The 14,184-nt window shown below is 34.0% G+C and overlaps 2 protein-coding genes across 2 annotated transcripts; one reads left to right on the forward strand and one right to left on the reverse strand.

Annotated features, from left to right (window-relative positions):
• The first annotated feature begins 2,642 nt into the window (after positions 1-2,642).
• On the forward strand, positions 2,643-5,415 carry LOC146902373 (putative protein phosphatase 2C 27). The gene is made up of 4 exons (XM_085739187.1): positions 2,643-2,943; positions 3,701-3,898; positions 4,071-4,282; positions 4,582-5,415. Exons 1-4 carry the CDS (start codon positions 2,764-2,766, stop codon positions 5,144-5,146), a joined length of 1,155 nt encoding a protein of 384 aa, XP_085595313.1. The 5' UTR covers positions 2,643-2,763; the 3' UTR covers positions 5,147-5,415.
• A 365-nt stretch (positions 5,416-5,780) lies between these two features.
• On the reverse strand, positions 5,781-11,429 carry LOC146902374 (110 kDa U5 small nuclear ribonucleoprotein component CLO). Its single transcript, XM_085739186.1, has 10 exons — positions 10,609-11,429; positions 9,721-9,789; positions 8,431-9,624; positions 8,206-8,304; positions 7,933-8,091; positions 7,774-7,859; positions 7,490-7,688; positions 7,070-7,180; positions 6,744-6,950; positions 5,781-6,488 (listed from the first exon to the last, which is right to left on the reverse strand). The coding sequence occupies exons 1-10, from the start codon at positions 11,350-11,352 to the stop codon at positions 6,390-6,392; spliced, it is 2,967 nt and encodes a 988-aa protein (XP_085595312.1). The 5' UTR covers positions 11,353-11,429; the 3' UTR covers positions 5,781-6,389.
• Between the last annotated feature and the right edge of the window lie 2,755 nt (positions 11,430-14,184).

The raw sequence follows: 14,184 nt of genomic DNA on the forward strand, positions 1-14,184 counted from the left end.
GCTATGAAATTTCACATTCATAATCTATGAAGCACTACATTCAAGTGTGGTCTTTCAAAAGCCAAAACTATTTGGATCACGAAACATAATTTTAATAATAAAATTAACTCATTAATAAAAAAATGCCAATTTGAAACTTTCTCCAGAGACTAACGAGTGAATCATATAGTTCATGTTATACCCAATATTTATCATCAATGTTTAGTTTCTCAAGTATATACTTATCCCAAACTATTTGTATAACTAAACATAATTTTAATAGTAGAAAATTACTATATTCGCACCTCGAAAAGCTAGAAGATTAATATTGAAATTAAGGACTGCTTACTTATGGTATTTCGTGTTTTCATTTCTATACGTGTAAACTAAACATTGAAGAATTAAAAATAGGTCAAATTTTTTGTCAAAAAAAAAAGGTCAAATTTTGAAAATTCAGAAAAATTACAAAACAAGGTTTTTAATGTTTTCATAAATGAATTCTCTCTAGTTAATTCATAAGCAAATCTCCTTTTAGCCACAAACGTAAAAAGTCAAAATTTAAAATTGAAAACATTGATAGGAAGCAACCAATTAATAGTTTATGGATCTTGCTAACCAAGACTTCGTGGCAATGGTTAAAGAATCTACAAATAGAAAATATGTCTTGAAAATATAAGATGTTACTTTTGATTAAGTAATGATTACACAATTTTTCAATAAAAACTTACTTGTTTTGAATGTTTAACCATTGCCCTTGGGGCACTAGTTAACATTCTCCATAGTTTATATAATAGTAGTAGTATATATTGTATAACTAAATCATTCTTGATATCTAGCATTTTCCTATATGATATCATCAAATTAATTCCTAAACGGTCATGCCTATCCAGATTCTATGAATATATGTTTGAAGTTTAATAAAACTTTTTATATAAAAAAATTAGAGTAATAAACAATTATGAGTTTAAATATTTCAAATGGTTTAAATATTGTTGTTGCAACTTTTTAGTAAAATATCATAAGTTATTTTTATTACATATAAAATGTTATACCATATATTTTTTTATAAATCAGTTTCTTTACGTGCAATTGTAGAGAATAATCTCTTAGACAGGTAGATTGTAATGTGTGACAAAAACTATTTTTCAAGAGATTTGTCTTGTCGTCATGTTCAAGTTGATATTTTTCGACAATACTACTTTACAATAAGAAGAAACAAAAATTAAAATTGAAAAAACTCTCTCCTAAAAGTTATGAAAGACTATTGCTATTCTGAAGCCGGTTGGTGGAGTGTGAAAATTATTCAAGTTTTTAATGATGTAAAAAGTATATAAAAATTTGGAAAGGGGAAATTTTATTCATAATAGTGGTACTAATTGTTTTGTCAAAAAAAAAGTGGTACTAATTGTTAAATTACAACTGTCTTATATGGGATACAAACTTTATCCATTGAGGTTACAAACTACTCACCATTAGAAAAGGCTAACAATTTATAAAAAAAATTAAATAAAATAAAAAGGTTAACAATTTAAAAGTTATGGCAATACTGAAAAAATTACTTTTGCGTAAAATTAACATGTACAGTATCATTAATAAACAAATCAATGATATTCCACCAAAAAAACAAATGAATGATTAACCAAAAAATTTGACAATTATAATAGTCAAAATTATTTTCCACTTTACTAACCATTCACTTAGACAGGTCAATTCCTAAAAAGATATACACAATTTTCTTACAAGAAAAAATATTTATTTTAACCGACTTAATTACATTCATAGATTGACCAAAAATATTTGACAATAACCTAATAGTCAAAAAATATTTAATGATGTATTCTAAAATTCCACAATAGTTCCCTGATTTTAGTGAAAAATTATACTATGTGGTAGTTGAGCTTTGAACACACCATTATACTACTGACTTCTCAAAATTAATTGAAGTACAAGTAAACTGATGAAAGGAATCAGAGATAAATAGAGGAAAAATCCAGATAATTTGGCTAGAAATATCACACAAGATTTTTCACATGGTATGATGTGAAGGGCCATAAAGGTAGAAAAAGAGAAGAAAAACAATATTAAGATATTAAAAAGAAAGAGTGGAATTGCAATATGATAGGTAAGCATAGAAAATGACATTATCTAAATTATAAAATATATATCAAAGAATCACCTAATAAACCCAACCAACAATTTTGGGCCACGCTTTTCATACAAAAATCTAGAAGTTAACGGCTCTTGTTCTCTCTTTCACATTGCTTCCCACTTGAAACACTAATATTATTATTTTTATGATACAAGACAAACTAACATTATTATAATTCACACACAAAAAACACCAATATTATTAAAATATTTTTGTTTTTATTTTATAAAAATTTAGACTAAGGGAGGCATAACTCATGTAAAGTTAGAGAGAACAACCAACTTTATTGAAGATTTATAATAAAATTTACCTATAACCTATTAATTACAGAATTTTAAACTATTTATATAAACGGAATATCTAACCATATGTGTCAACCGCAACCAATGCACTAATATTATTACTATAACCAAACCTAGAAAAATATTTACATCATTTTCTCAACATATTCTAAGAATCTTCTCTCTCTTTCTCTCTCTTTTATTATAAGCAACAAAATTCTATCAAGTCTCTTATTGTTGTTGTCTATGACACTTTTTGTAATTACTTTCTGATTTCCATGCCTACAACAGCTGCAAGTTCCTGAGCTGAAAAAGGTACCACTTGCCAACAACTCCTTTGTTACTGTTGTCAACATGTGTGTGCAAGAAGGTGAACAAGTTGATCAAGATAATAATAATATGGAGAAACTTGATAACAGAAGGATTTCATGGCCTCTGCATTGTGATCTTTTGCATGCTCAAATGGATAATTCAGAAAGAGACTCTTCTATTAGAATTTCCAGTGACCAGATCAGTGCTCCTAATTCATTTCCTGTTAGTATTTGATTTCCTTCATCTTCTCTTTCTTTTGTTCCTTCTTGTTATGCCATTTTTGTTCTTCTTTTCTTCCCCTATGTTATATTATAAGCTAGTTTTGGATTTTTTAAGATGGTTTTCCAATAAGGCCTCTTAGACTTTCATTATACTTGGGATATGTTTAGATTGACTTATTTGAACCTATGGCAAAAACACTTATGAAACTGTTTGAGAGAGCTTGTGAAAACAACTTTGACTTGCCTATAAGTTGTTTTCAGCTGATTTTCATAAGCTTGTCAAGATAGCTTTATGGAAACAGTTTATAACACATTTAGAAACTGTTTGACTTTATATTGTCTTTGTTAAATAAATAACATATACGTAAGTGCTTAATTAAGTTATTTATCCAAACCAGGCCTTAATTGCTTAATTATGCATTTTTGTTTTGAGTTTTGTTTTTCCTTTTGTTTTAAATTCTTATCTAATTATCTTTTTTCTAAATTTGAAATTGGTCTTTTCTTGTTTGCGTCTTCTTCATCTTTGCTTGAAGAGAGCTGCAAATGAAATTATGATTTTTAAGGGTTGCTTGACCTTGAAATTCTCTTAGATATGTTTTTCAAAGACTATAGATGATGTTAGCCTTTGATATAAGATGTGATTAGTCTCTAGGGATGTATTTGTTAGCACAAATTGTTGATAAGATAAATGTAAGTTGCAGTGTTTAATTATCTGCATTCATTTTCTAATTATAATAATTTTCTGTGCATTATTTTAGCTGGAAAGCATTTGTGAGGATGCAGTGATTGCTGATAAAAAACAGAACCTGATAAATTTCGTCCCTACACTTCGGTCGGGGGAGTGGTCTGATATTGGAGGTCGCCCTTACATGGAGGATACTCACATATGCATTGAGGACTTGGCAAAGAAATTTGGTTACGATGTTGTCTGCGACGAAGCTATTTCCTTTTATGGTGTATGCCATCTAACTGATTTTGTTAATTGCCTGTTGTCATAAATTTTCTTTTATCTCTTACAACATATTATCTCATTTTTGTGATTATAAGATAGGAAAATTGCATTCATAACAAAGGATAAACATCTTTTAATCATGATTTAACATTAAAGGCAAATGGTATTCTGTGCAGGTATTTGATGGACATGGAGGGAAGAGTGCTGCGCAATTTGTTCGCGATCATCTGCCGAGGGTGATTGTTGAGGATGCTGACTTCCCTCTTGAACTCGAGAAGGTGGTCACAAGGTCATTTTTGGAGACTGATTCAGAGTTTGCAAAAACATGCTCTATTGAGTCTTCCCTGTCTTCTGGTACAACTGCTTTGACTGCAATTATATTTGGAAGGTAAGCACTCGTCTCCACCATTCTTTGCCATTTTATAACCATAAGACCATTTTGTGGAGAGTCGCACAACTTTGGGTCAGGTGCAATACTTCCTAGCCAAGATGCACAGACACCGAACACGACACAGATAAAAATATTGACTGCTACGGGTGTCCATTAGAGTTATAGTCGTGTTGGAGAAAGAATAATAATTTCTAATGGGATACCTCTAAACGAGATGTCCGACACATGTCGCTATTTTCCTAGGGAATGCATACAATCATAGCACCTTGTTTAATTATCATTATTTTCCTGTACAGGTCTTTACTTGTAGCCAATGCCGGGGACTGCAGGGCTGTTTTGTCCCGAGCTGGAGGGGTAATAGAATTGTCCAAAGATCATAGGCCTTTATGCATGAAAGAAAGGATGAGGATCGAGTCTCTTGGCGGATTTATTGATGATGGTTACTTGAATGGACAGCTAGGCGTGACGCGGGCTCTAGGCAACTGGCATCTTGAAGGAATGAAGGAAGTGAGTGGAAGAAATGGACCACTAAGTGCTGAGCCAGAACTTAAATTGATGACATTGACAAAAGACGACGAGTTTTTGATAATTGGAAGTGATGGAATATGGGATGTTTTTCGTAGCCAAAACGCTGTAGATTTTGCTAGAAGGAGGCTTCAAGAGCACAATGATGTGAAACAATGTTGCAAGGAAATAATAGGCGAAGCAATAAAGCGAGGAGCAACAGATAATTTAACTGTTGTGATGGTATGTTTTCAATCAGAACCACCACCACCTTTGGTTGTTGAAAGGCCTAACAGAGTCAGGAGAAGCATATCTGCTGAGGGACTTCAGAATCTTAAATACCTGTTAGAAAGATAGATTATTCTTCTCTGCAATGCCTTATTTTTGGTGAGCTGAGATTATTATGTACATAATTCATCTATGCTTTTATCTTGTGCTAATCAGTGATCACTGGTGGGGTAGAGAAAATAATGCACTGAGGTGCCAAATTTAAAATAAAATGTATACTATTGTATGATTGTTTTACCCATTGTTAGTGGGAAAGATAGACGTTAACTATGTATATCATGAAGCACACTATTTTTTAACATTGTACTCTATTTATTAAACTTTACTTGGGAGTCAAACACATCGTTGTATATGGACTCCGTACTGTTTGTTTTCTTTTAATCTAATTTTTATCCTATTCCTATGCTTTTGAGAATTCTGATTTCTTACAATAGTATAGCCAAATACCAGTGCATAATTACTAGATGCTCTTTCGTATTCTAAAAGGAAACTACACTTGACGACCAATTATCAAGGAGCCACTTGAGACACCAAATTGCAAAGTGGATTTGAAAAATGCATTTTCATGGTTCCTAATTCCACGTGATGGGTACAAATATGTGATACCAACATAACGGACTCAGACCCATCCTGTGGCAAACGTAGTCAAGTACGTGCCAAGGAATACATCAATGAACACTAAAATACTAAAAAGATGTTGAAATAGCTCAGTCAAAAGGAAACATGCCAAGGAATATATTTGTTTTTACAATCATCAAATCAAAGACCTGAGAAAGCGATTTACATTATCGGAGTCTTTTATGTCAAATTCTCAAACTAAAAAACCAAGGGACAGACAAAATTATCAAGTGAAAGTGAGTGTCCTGCATTATCTGACTTTTTGTCTTTGACCCATGTCACAACTCTTACAGTAACCTTATCTTAAATGGGGTCATTCTTGATATATGTCAGTATGCAGACATTGAAAATACAAACTTTTTCATACAATTTTGATGGTTATATTGTTGGGGGATGCTACTACTACAAAATCAATGATAACATAACAGAATTAGAGACAATATGCCCCCAACAGGCAATAAAAAAACTTTTCCAGTTCCGTGAGAGACCATAATTGACTTCTATCTGGATACCATTATAGCTAGCAGCAGTATGTTAAATAGCTGTGTCAAATCCCGGCCAACTCCAAAAGCAACGAACTCACTGTTTGCTTGTATCATACATACAATTTGCTTCCAGTTTCATAGTCTAAAGGTGGAAACTTCAAATTACACCCCAAATGAATATTAAACCAGACAGAAACATTTACGAAGAATCATATCATTTGTTGGTGAAGATCAGCTGCCTGTTGTGCAAGTTCCACCATCATAGCCTCATCAAAGAACTTACCTATACTTACATCTTCACTCATTCCCTGCAAGAAAAACACACAATAAATCCTTTGCAGTAACCAGTTCTTCCCCCTCTATCTTAGCATGACTCAGTCATCTAGTTTTATGTACAAATTTTTTAGTTTTTATCCCCTTTCTTTCTCAAAAAGGATAAAGAAAATCATCAGACATAAATGCAGAATGAGTATCATCATATGAGACCTCCGAGTAAAAAAACAGTGCACTTTCATAATAGTTAGCAACTGTTGAGAACAAAAACAGAAAGGAAAAAAACATACCTTCCTACGCCTTGTTTTCACCATAAACTCCCGCGCCAGATGCTGGATTGGTGCAGGTTCAAGTGGGCGTAAAACGATGCTTTTGTCCAGAGGATCTCCTGGAACTATAGCCCAATGATCAAAAACTGATTGGCAAAATGCTTGACCTTGTGTATGATATCTTAAGTCTGTCTCAAAACCGAAAGATTCTATCACGGGCAAAAATGCCTGAAAGATGTAGAGAACAAAGTCGGTACAACGTAATAATCAAAATAAATTTCAAACCATGGCAGTCTACAGAAGCATACCCCATTAAATTAGTTTATAGGGAAAAATTAGTCAATTACCTTAACAAGATATGCCGGGGTGCCTGGTTGAGGAACATCAGCAGTAACATGTCCACGCCTACGAGACAGCACAGTGTAGATCGCAGATACACAATCTATTGGTGTTTGAATCTGATTCAAAGGCCAAAAGAGCAATGCAAGTATCAGTGAAAAGGTAAAATTGGTGTTCAAAGGTTTCTATTTGAAATTAGTGCAAAAAAATACAATAATTATTTTGCTAGCTGCCGCAAAATTACATTACTTCAGCCTACAACAAGGTTATTCTGATTAGGCCATTATCTAATAAAGGATTGATATGTTCTGCTAGTTAGCTTGTATGCAGCTCCTTCTCACATGTTATAATCATCAATTAGTTCATGAACACAATTGAATTTACTATATGCAACCAACATTGAAGCATAAAATAACAAGTATATATACCTCTACGTAATATACTGGTTCCATGAGCCGAGGGGTAGCCATAAGGAAAGCTGAATAAGCTACTCGCCGTGCTGTTGGAATGATCTGGCCAGATCCACGATGAAGCGGCTCAGGGGCAATCCTTGCATCAACAATCTTAAATTTAACATTTCGAATAGGTTCGTCACACAAAGGTCCTTCTCGTGCACCCCACTGAAATCTGTTAAATGACATAACATAAAATCATCAGAGTGAAAAAAATTAATCAATGAACAATTGAATAAATCTTTGTATTGTATGTTTACCCCTGAACAATGGAATCCTTCACAGCATTAAGCAGGCTCTTGTCAACTTCAGTCGGAAGAGTATCATCTAACAGAATATTAGGGCCCTGCATTGAAACTAGAATGTTACACGTAAGTTCAAGGAGAAAGTTGGGTGAACAGATAGATTGACTGATTTACCTGCTTATCAGGGCCAAATGCCCAGATTGAGCGTGCAGCAAGAAGATCCCAGTCATATTTAGTCTGGAAAAATTCACCCAGTTTCTTTCTATTCCAGTCAGTGCTAACAACACCATTCTCTATGTCTTCTGCCAAACCTCTTTCTAGTGGCTCAGCAATCTAAAAGAATGGTCAATATTAGTTTGAGTAAAGTGAAAAATAAATCAGCCTCAGAAAAATGTATCTGTGAACTAAGAAATATACAATTATTGACAAAGTCTATGCAATACCTACCATTGTTATTTTATTCTTCTTGTTTGGTGTTTCAGCAAAACATTTCATTGATGAAGATTCGACCACTGTTTCACAAAATGAGACAACAGGATCTGCAACCTGCAAAAGCACAGAGAAAGGGCCATCTTCAAAAAAGGAACAGCTTTAAGTCAACGTGTAACCCAAAAAAATGAGAAACGTAATTATTGGCAGAAGAGTTGAAAAGGGAAATGGATAGTATATAACCTTGACTTCTACTTCAGAATAGAGCTCTCTCAAGTCCTTCATAATTGAATCTAAGTACAGCTCACCAGTCCCTAATATAGTGTGTTCCCCAGACTCCTCAACTTTAGTAACTGCTAAAGGATAACTCTTGCTAATTTTCCTCAGGCCCTCCACCATTTTTGGCAACTCACTTGGATTTAATGGCTCGGTGGCTGTTTTCACCACTGACAGAGTATTGAACAGAAGGGACCTGAATATGTATACATCCTCGTCAAAGTCCACATTACAAAGAGTTGCAGTTTTCATTATTGAAGCATCCACTCCTTCGATTAAAACCCAAGAACCTGGAGGAGCCTCAGCTATTGGCATCCTGTCGCGAGCTTGATAAACCCACAACTTTGTTACTTCCTTAACAGTCATGTCCTCTTCATCATCCGGTGAATATCCTTCTCCAAGAACACGAACGGTCTGTCCTGTCTGTATCTTGCCACTATAAACTCTACCAAAAGCATCAAACACGCTACAATCAGATTTTGGATACAATTTGGTTATATTAACCATTAGTGGGCCAGAGGAATCACATTGTGTCATGGCTTTGTAAATGGATGAGTCTTTAGGTCCAGTATATATATGATCAACTTTCTTAACTGCAGCATCTCTTGGTGAAGGTATGTGCTGAACAAGCATATCAGTGAAACCAGAAGCTGAACCAAAAACAGAGCTACAAGCCAGCCTTAACAAAGGTCTAACATTCAATCTATAGGCTGCATTACTTAGAGTGACTCCAAGTTCAGCAAGGGTTGTCTCGACACTCTTCTTGTGTTCCCCAATCACTTGACTATATATCTTGTAAAGGGGCTCCAGCACAAATTCAACAAAAGATCGTTCCCCACCACCCAAAGGAGGTTTCTTTTTGAAGGTTCTGGTATCGGGATGATAGTAGAAGTCACCCCAAAGGCGAGAAGCAAATTTATTAGCTTCCAAGGGAACTCCATGTAGCTTCCCATACATTTTAGCAAATGATTGCAACGTAAATGACCATCCAGCGGTACCACTTGCAAAACAAACATTTCCAGCAACTGGGTCAATAACTTGGACATCACCAGCAACTGAGGAGGCAGCAGCTATGTGGTTATTAATGACTTCTAAAGTATGCCTCAACTTATGGTAAGCATCTTTTGGAGGTAGTTTAAGTTCAGTTATGAGCCTGTCAACCTGAAAACAGAACAGTTAACAACTGAGAACAAAATATGGAAATATAAAAGACTAAGATTTAAAGCCACCATTCATATCGACAAAAAAACTGTTTACCTTATTCATCACAACAACAATAGGCAATCGCTCCTGAATTGCATGACGTATTGCCCTCTCAGTGTTCACCTACAAATAGCAAGAAACTATAAACTCAATGTCGTCATACAGTATTTTTACTCATCTCGAATATAAAAATAAAAAATTGAGCAAAGGGAGAGAGCAGACAGCTACTCAACCAATATATTGATAAAAGAAAAAAGATACAAAGAGGAGGGGGGCAAGACCAAAACCCTCAAAAGCTTAAAAAAAAATCTATAACATGGGAGACCAAGCCTGTTATGATGTAATCCTGGCCAGTGGAAATTGGAACAAGGTCTCACCAAAGCTTATTAGGTGCAGAGAGACCAATGTTGTCATGCATTAAGTTATGTCATGGTAACTAACATCATAATAGAGGATATAAGGATGGCTTGGTGGCTAAGGAGGTTGAAGGTTCAAACACAACTCTCAGCATAATACTAATTATTACTAACAATACTAGCATCGGCTGTATAGAAAAAAACTATCTAACCAATAAGTCGTGGTTTTATCTTTGAGCAATGAAAAGAGCAAACCTATAACCTATAAAGCACCAACTCAGATACAACACTAAAACATACACACCATTAATAATTTAAGAAAATTGAACTGATTAAATGTATCCATATATGTTGGTCTAGTCCTTGACACGTGTCGAACACCAGAGACGTCTTTAATTAAGTGCCAATGATACATAAATCATAATTACTGTTAACTTATACCTTTAACTCTAAGCGTCAATGATACATAAATCATAACTACTATACACTTATCAATCCAAATTGACCAATGCCGATAAGCCTAAACATCAACAATAGATACCATCAATCACCAAAGAAATAGTAAAAAGTAAAACAAGATAGTTACCATGACTCCTTCTCCAGCATCAACAACCAGAACAGCCCCATCAGCAAGTCTCAAAGCAGCAGTCATTTCATCAGAAAAATTAACATGACCAGGCGCATCCATAATATTACACAAATATGATTTCGCATTACTATCTTCCAACACAAGGGACATCGGAACAGCCTTAATCGAAATCCTCCTCTCTTGTTCATCAACCCTAGTATCAGTATACCTCATATGTTTCTCACTCTGAGAATCAAATGTCGCCATATGATGAGTCTGCTCCACAAGCATGTCCATAAACACCGTCTTCCCGTGCTGTAAATGACCCACCAACGCCACATTCCTCGACAACGAAGGATTCGACATTAACCCTAGCATAAACTGGGAAGATACATAAGTTGAAGAGTCCTTCACACCTACTTCGAATTTCTTGTTTTTGACTGGTTTGATAATGGGTTGTTCTAGTGGCTGGTCATCTTCATCCATGACTAGGGTTTCAACATCTTCGCCGTAAACTTCATCGGCAGTGGGATAGTACTTTTTGTCTTCGGCGAGAACGACTTGATTTTCGAGATTGTCGATATCGTCGGTGGTGGTTGTTAGCCACCCGTTTGATGGACCTTCACCGTCAGATTGGGCAGCGCGGTCGTCTTCTTCGTTTGGTTCGTCGCGGTCGGAGGGGTCATCGCCGTCGGAGTCTTGGTCAGATTCGATTTCGGGTCCGATGTAGTTACCGAACTCATCATACAAGCTGTCATCCATGGTGTAGAGAGAGAGAGAGAGAGAGTAGAACCGGAGAAGAGAGAGTGTGGTTTAGAGCAGTGAGGGTTTTAGGGTATGAAAAAGAAGAGCTGAACACACATCAGAGAGGGAAATTGGAAGGGAAGACGAGATTTACTCTGAACTGGGCTAGGCCCAATACATGTATGGATGATATATGACCCGTTTGAATCGATTTATTTCTAAGTATGTGGTTTATGCAAATAAATACGTTTTTATGTTTATTTATAAATTTTCATTAAAGATAATTGTATTTTCATAAGTTATTTTTTCATAAAATACTTTGATAAACTTATGAATAATTTATAAAAATTTATTTATTTGTATAAGTTATTTTGCATTACCTCGAAAATATGTCAATTCAAACGGGCACTCTTACACTTACAAACCCTCGAAAATATCAATTTTAACTCCTTTCCAAAATCATACTCGGCCAACTTTTATGGAATTGAAAAGGCGACAAGTTTTTTGAAATTAACTACAATATTGAAAGCGCTTCAAGAGCATTTGCCTTTTTCTGTATGGAATATATTATATATATTGTATGCATCTTTGACATGTTGAGAACGAAAGAAATAAAGAGAATAATTGGCTTAATAGGTCATTTGGTCCCTTAATTAATTTCAAGTTTTCATTTTGGCCCCATAACTAATAAAACTCATGTTTTGGTCCTCAAGTTGGCCTCCGTCGGTCAAATAAATCCTTTCCGTCAAAACATGAAACTTCCGTTAATTTTTGCCACGTGGCCAAATCATGTGTGACAGATGCCTTTCATCCTCCTCCACCTTTGTGGCCACCATAGCCGCACTTAACACTTCCCTCAATCAAACCCAGAAGCATCAACAAATCCAAAAATTCCTCAAACTCACCAAGAATTTCAATGTACCCACAAACATCAACAAATCCAGCAAAATCATAAAACAATTCACCAACAGTAAAGCAAAAAATCAATTCATAGAACAACAACATCAACAAATTCATGGATCTCTTTCACCTTCTTCTTCTTCGTGTTTCTTTACAGAAGCAACACCATCATTTAATTCAATCTCTTGTTCGTGCTTCTTCTCAGATCTGAAGGTTTTTTTCTCTCTCTTCATTCTTGTTCTTTTTGCTTTTATTTGCTGAAGAAGAAAGTTGAAAGAATTGCATCTGGAATTGAGAAGAAAGATGAAAGAATTGCATTTGGAATTACATCGTGTTTCTTCTTCACAAACCAAAACCCATTCTTCAAAAACGGTTTGTGGAATTGAAGTTTAAAAGAAGGATATGAAATGAATTGATTTTTTTCTTTGCTGAATTTGTTAACTTTGCTGGAATTCGAATCTGCAATTGAGAGAAGAAAGATGAAAGCATTTTTTTCTTTGTTGTTGGAATGAATGATTTTGGGTGGGATTCGCTGAAGAGGAAAGAGGAAAGAATTGATAAGAGGAATATGATTATGGTGGAATGAATGATTTTTTATTTGAGTTGATAATGATGGAGGAAGGTTTAATTTATGTTTTGTTTTTATGGTTTTTTTTTCTGTATTTTTTTATGAATGTTGTTAAATATGATGTTGAAGATGATGAAGAAATTGAAAAAAATAAAGTATTGATGGTTCACTGGAAGATACAACAGACTTGCATGATCCAACGGTCATCTTTTTAAAAAACAAATTAAAGGGTTAAAATTGAAAAAAATAATAAGGTCTATGGTGGACTATCTAGAATGTTGGTCCACCATACACATTTGGGGTTAAAGTTAACACCCATGGATTTATTTGACCGACGGAGGCCAACTTGAGGGACCAAAACACGAGTTTTATTAGTTATGGGACCAAAATGAAAACTTGAAATTAATTAAGGGACCAAATGACCTATTAAGCGTAATAATTTGATAGATGTGATATGTTAGCGATAAGTTTTTCTGTTTTTTGCAAAATGTTAATGATAAGTTATGGATCTAGGAATTTAGGTTTTGAAACTCATATGTGCAATTTTTGTATTTTTTAATCTCATGTGTAAAAATATTTAAATAAAATAAATTTCAAAATTGTTAATCATTCTTTATATAATTGAACATGTATTTCTCACTATTTGTATTCTATCTAAATTATTTCATCTCTATTTGTGTAAAAAAAAATTAAAATGATGTGATTTGGGTTCCAATAGCTCGTAAGGTACTCTCAAACTATCCGCAAACGAAATTCTTACACACATATTGGGTTCCAATAGCTCGTAAGGTACCCTCAAACTATCGCAAACAAAATTCTTACACACGTATTTTTGTAGAATATTAGTCAAATTATTATCAACTAAATCCGTATGAAATGACAATCATTTCATTATTTTAAATCAAATCAATTTTATTTCTTGAATAAAAAATTGTAATTTAAAGTATATGCAATGACCAAATATTATTTAAATCGTAAAGCCATTAAAAGAAATAAATACACTTGAGATCTTAGCTATGTGGTAAGAGTTTAATCTTCTAATATCAAGGTATATAGTTTAAATTTGGGTTAATTATGTTTCTAGTCCCTATAAAATAGCAACCTTGTAAGTTTAGTCCTTACTTAATTTTAATAGCATTTTTAGTCCCTAATTTTGTTTTTTTGCCACGAGTATTAGTCCCTACTCAATTCAAATTTGTTTAATTTATGCTTAAACTTTTAAATTTTTGAACAATTTTTTGCGTACATGTTTAGAACATTACTAAAAGTTCCTCCGCAAAAAATTATCGCAAAATTTGATTTCTACATCCAGATTTTATTACTTTTTATCTTTAACTTTTGTCGTTTTAAAAAATTCATATTTAATTCATTTCATGTCCGAA

The sequence above is a fragment of the Medicago sativa genome, chromosome 8, assembly GCF_051527215.1.
Source record: "Medicago sativa cultivar Bolivia chromosome 8, Bolivia_mono, whole genome shotgun sequence".
Classification (NCBI taxonomy): domain Eukaryota; kingdom Viridiplantae; phylum Streptophyta; class Magnoliopsida; order Fabales; family Fabaceae; genus Medicago; species Medicago sativa.

Bases quoted from the DNA above. Each gene is read 5' to 3' on its own strand.
- LOC146902374 (XM_085739186.1), bottom strand. From the start codon at position 11,352: ATGGATGACAGCTTGTATGATGAGTTCGGTAACTACATCGGACCCGAA. The intron at 8,305-8,430 runs GTTATATACTAT...GTGCTTTTGCAG, and splicing joins ATTCTGAAGTAGAAGTCAAG to GTTGCAGATCCTGTTGTCTC. The intron at 6,951-7,069 runs GTAATTGACTAA...TACATCTTTCAG, and splicing joins CCCCGGCATATCTTGTTAAG to GCATTTTTGCCCGTGATAGA.
- LOC146902373 (XM_085739187.1), top strand. From the start codon at position 2,764: ATGTGTGTGCAAGAAGGTGAACAAGTTGATCAAGATAATAATAATATG. The intron at 3,899-4,070 runs GTATGCCATCTA...TATTCTGTGCAG, and splicing joins AAGCTATTTCCTTTTATGGT to GTATTTGATGGACATGGAGG. The intron at 4,283-4,581 runs GTAAGCACTCGT...TTTCCTGTACAG, and splicing joins ACTGCAATTATATTTGGAAG to GTCTTTACTTGTAGCCAATG.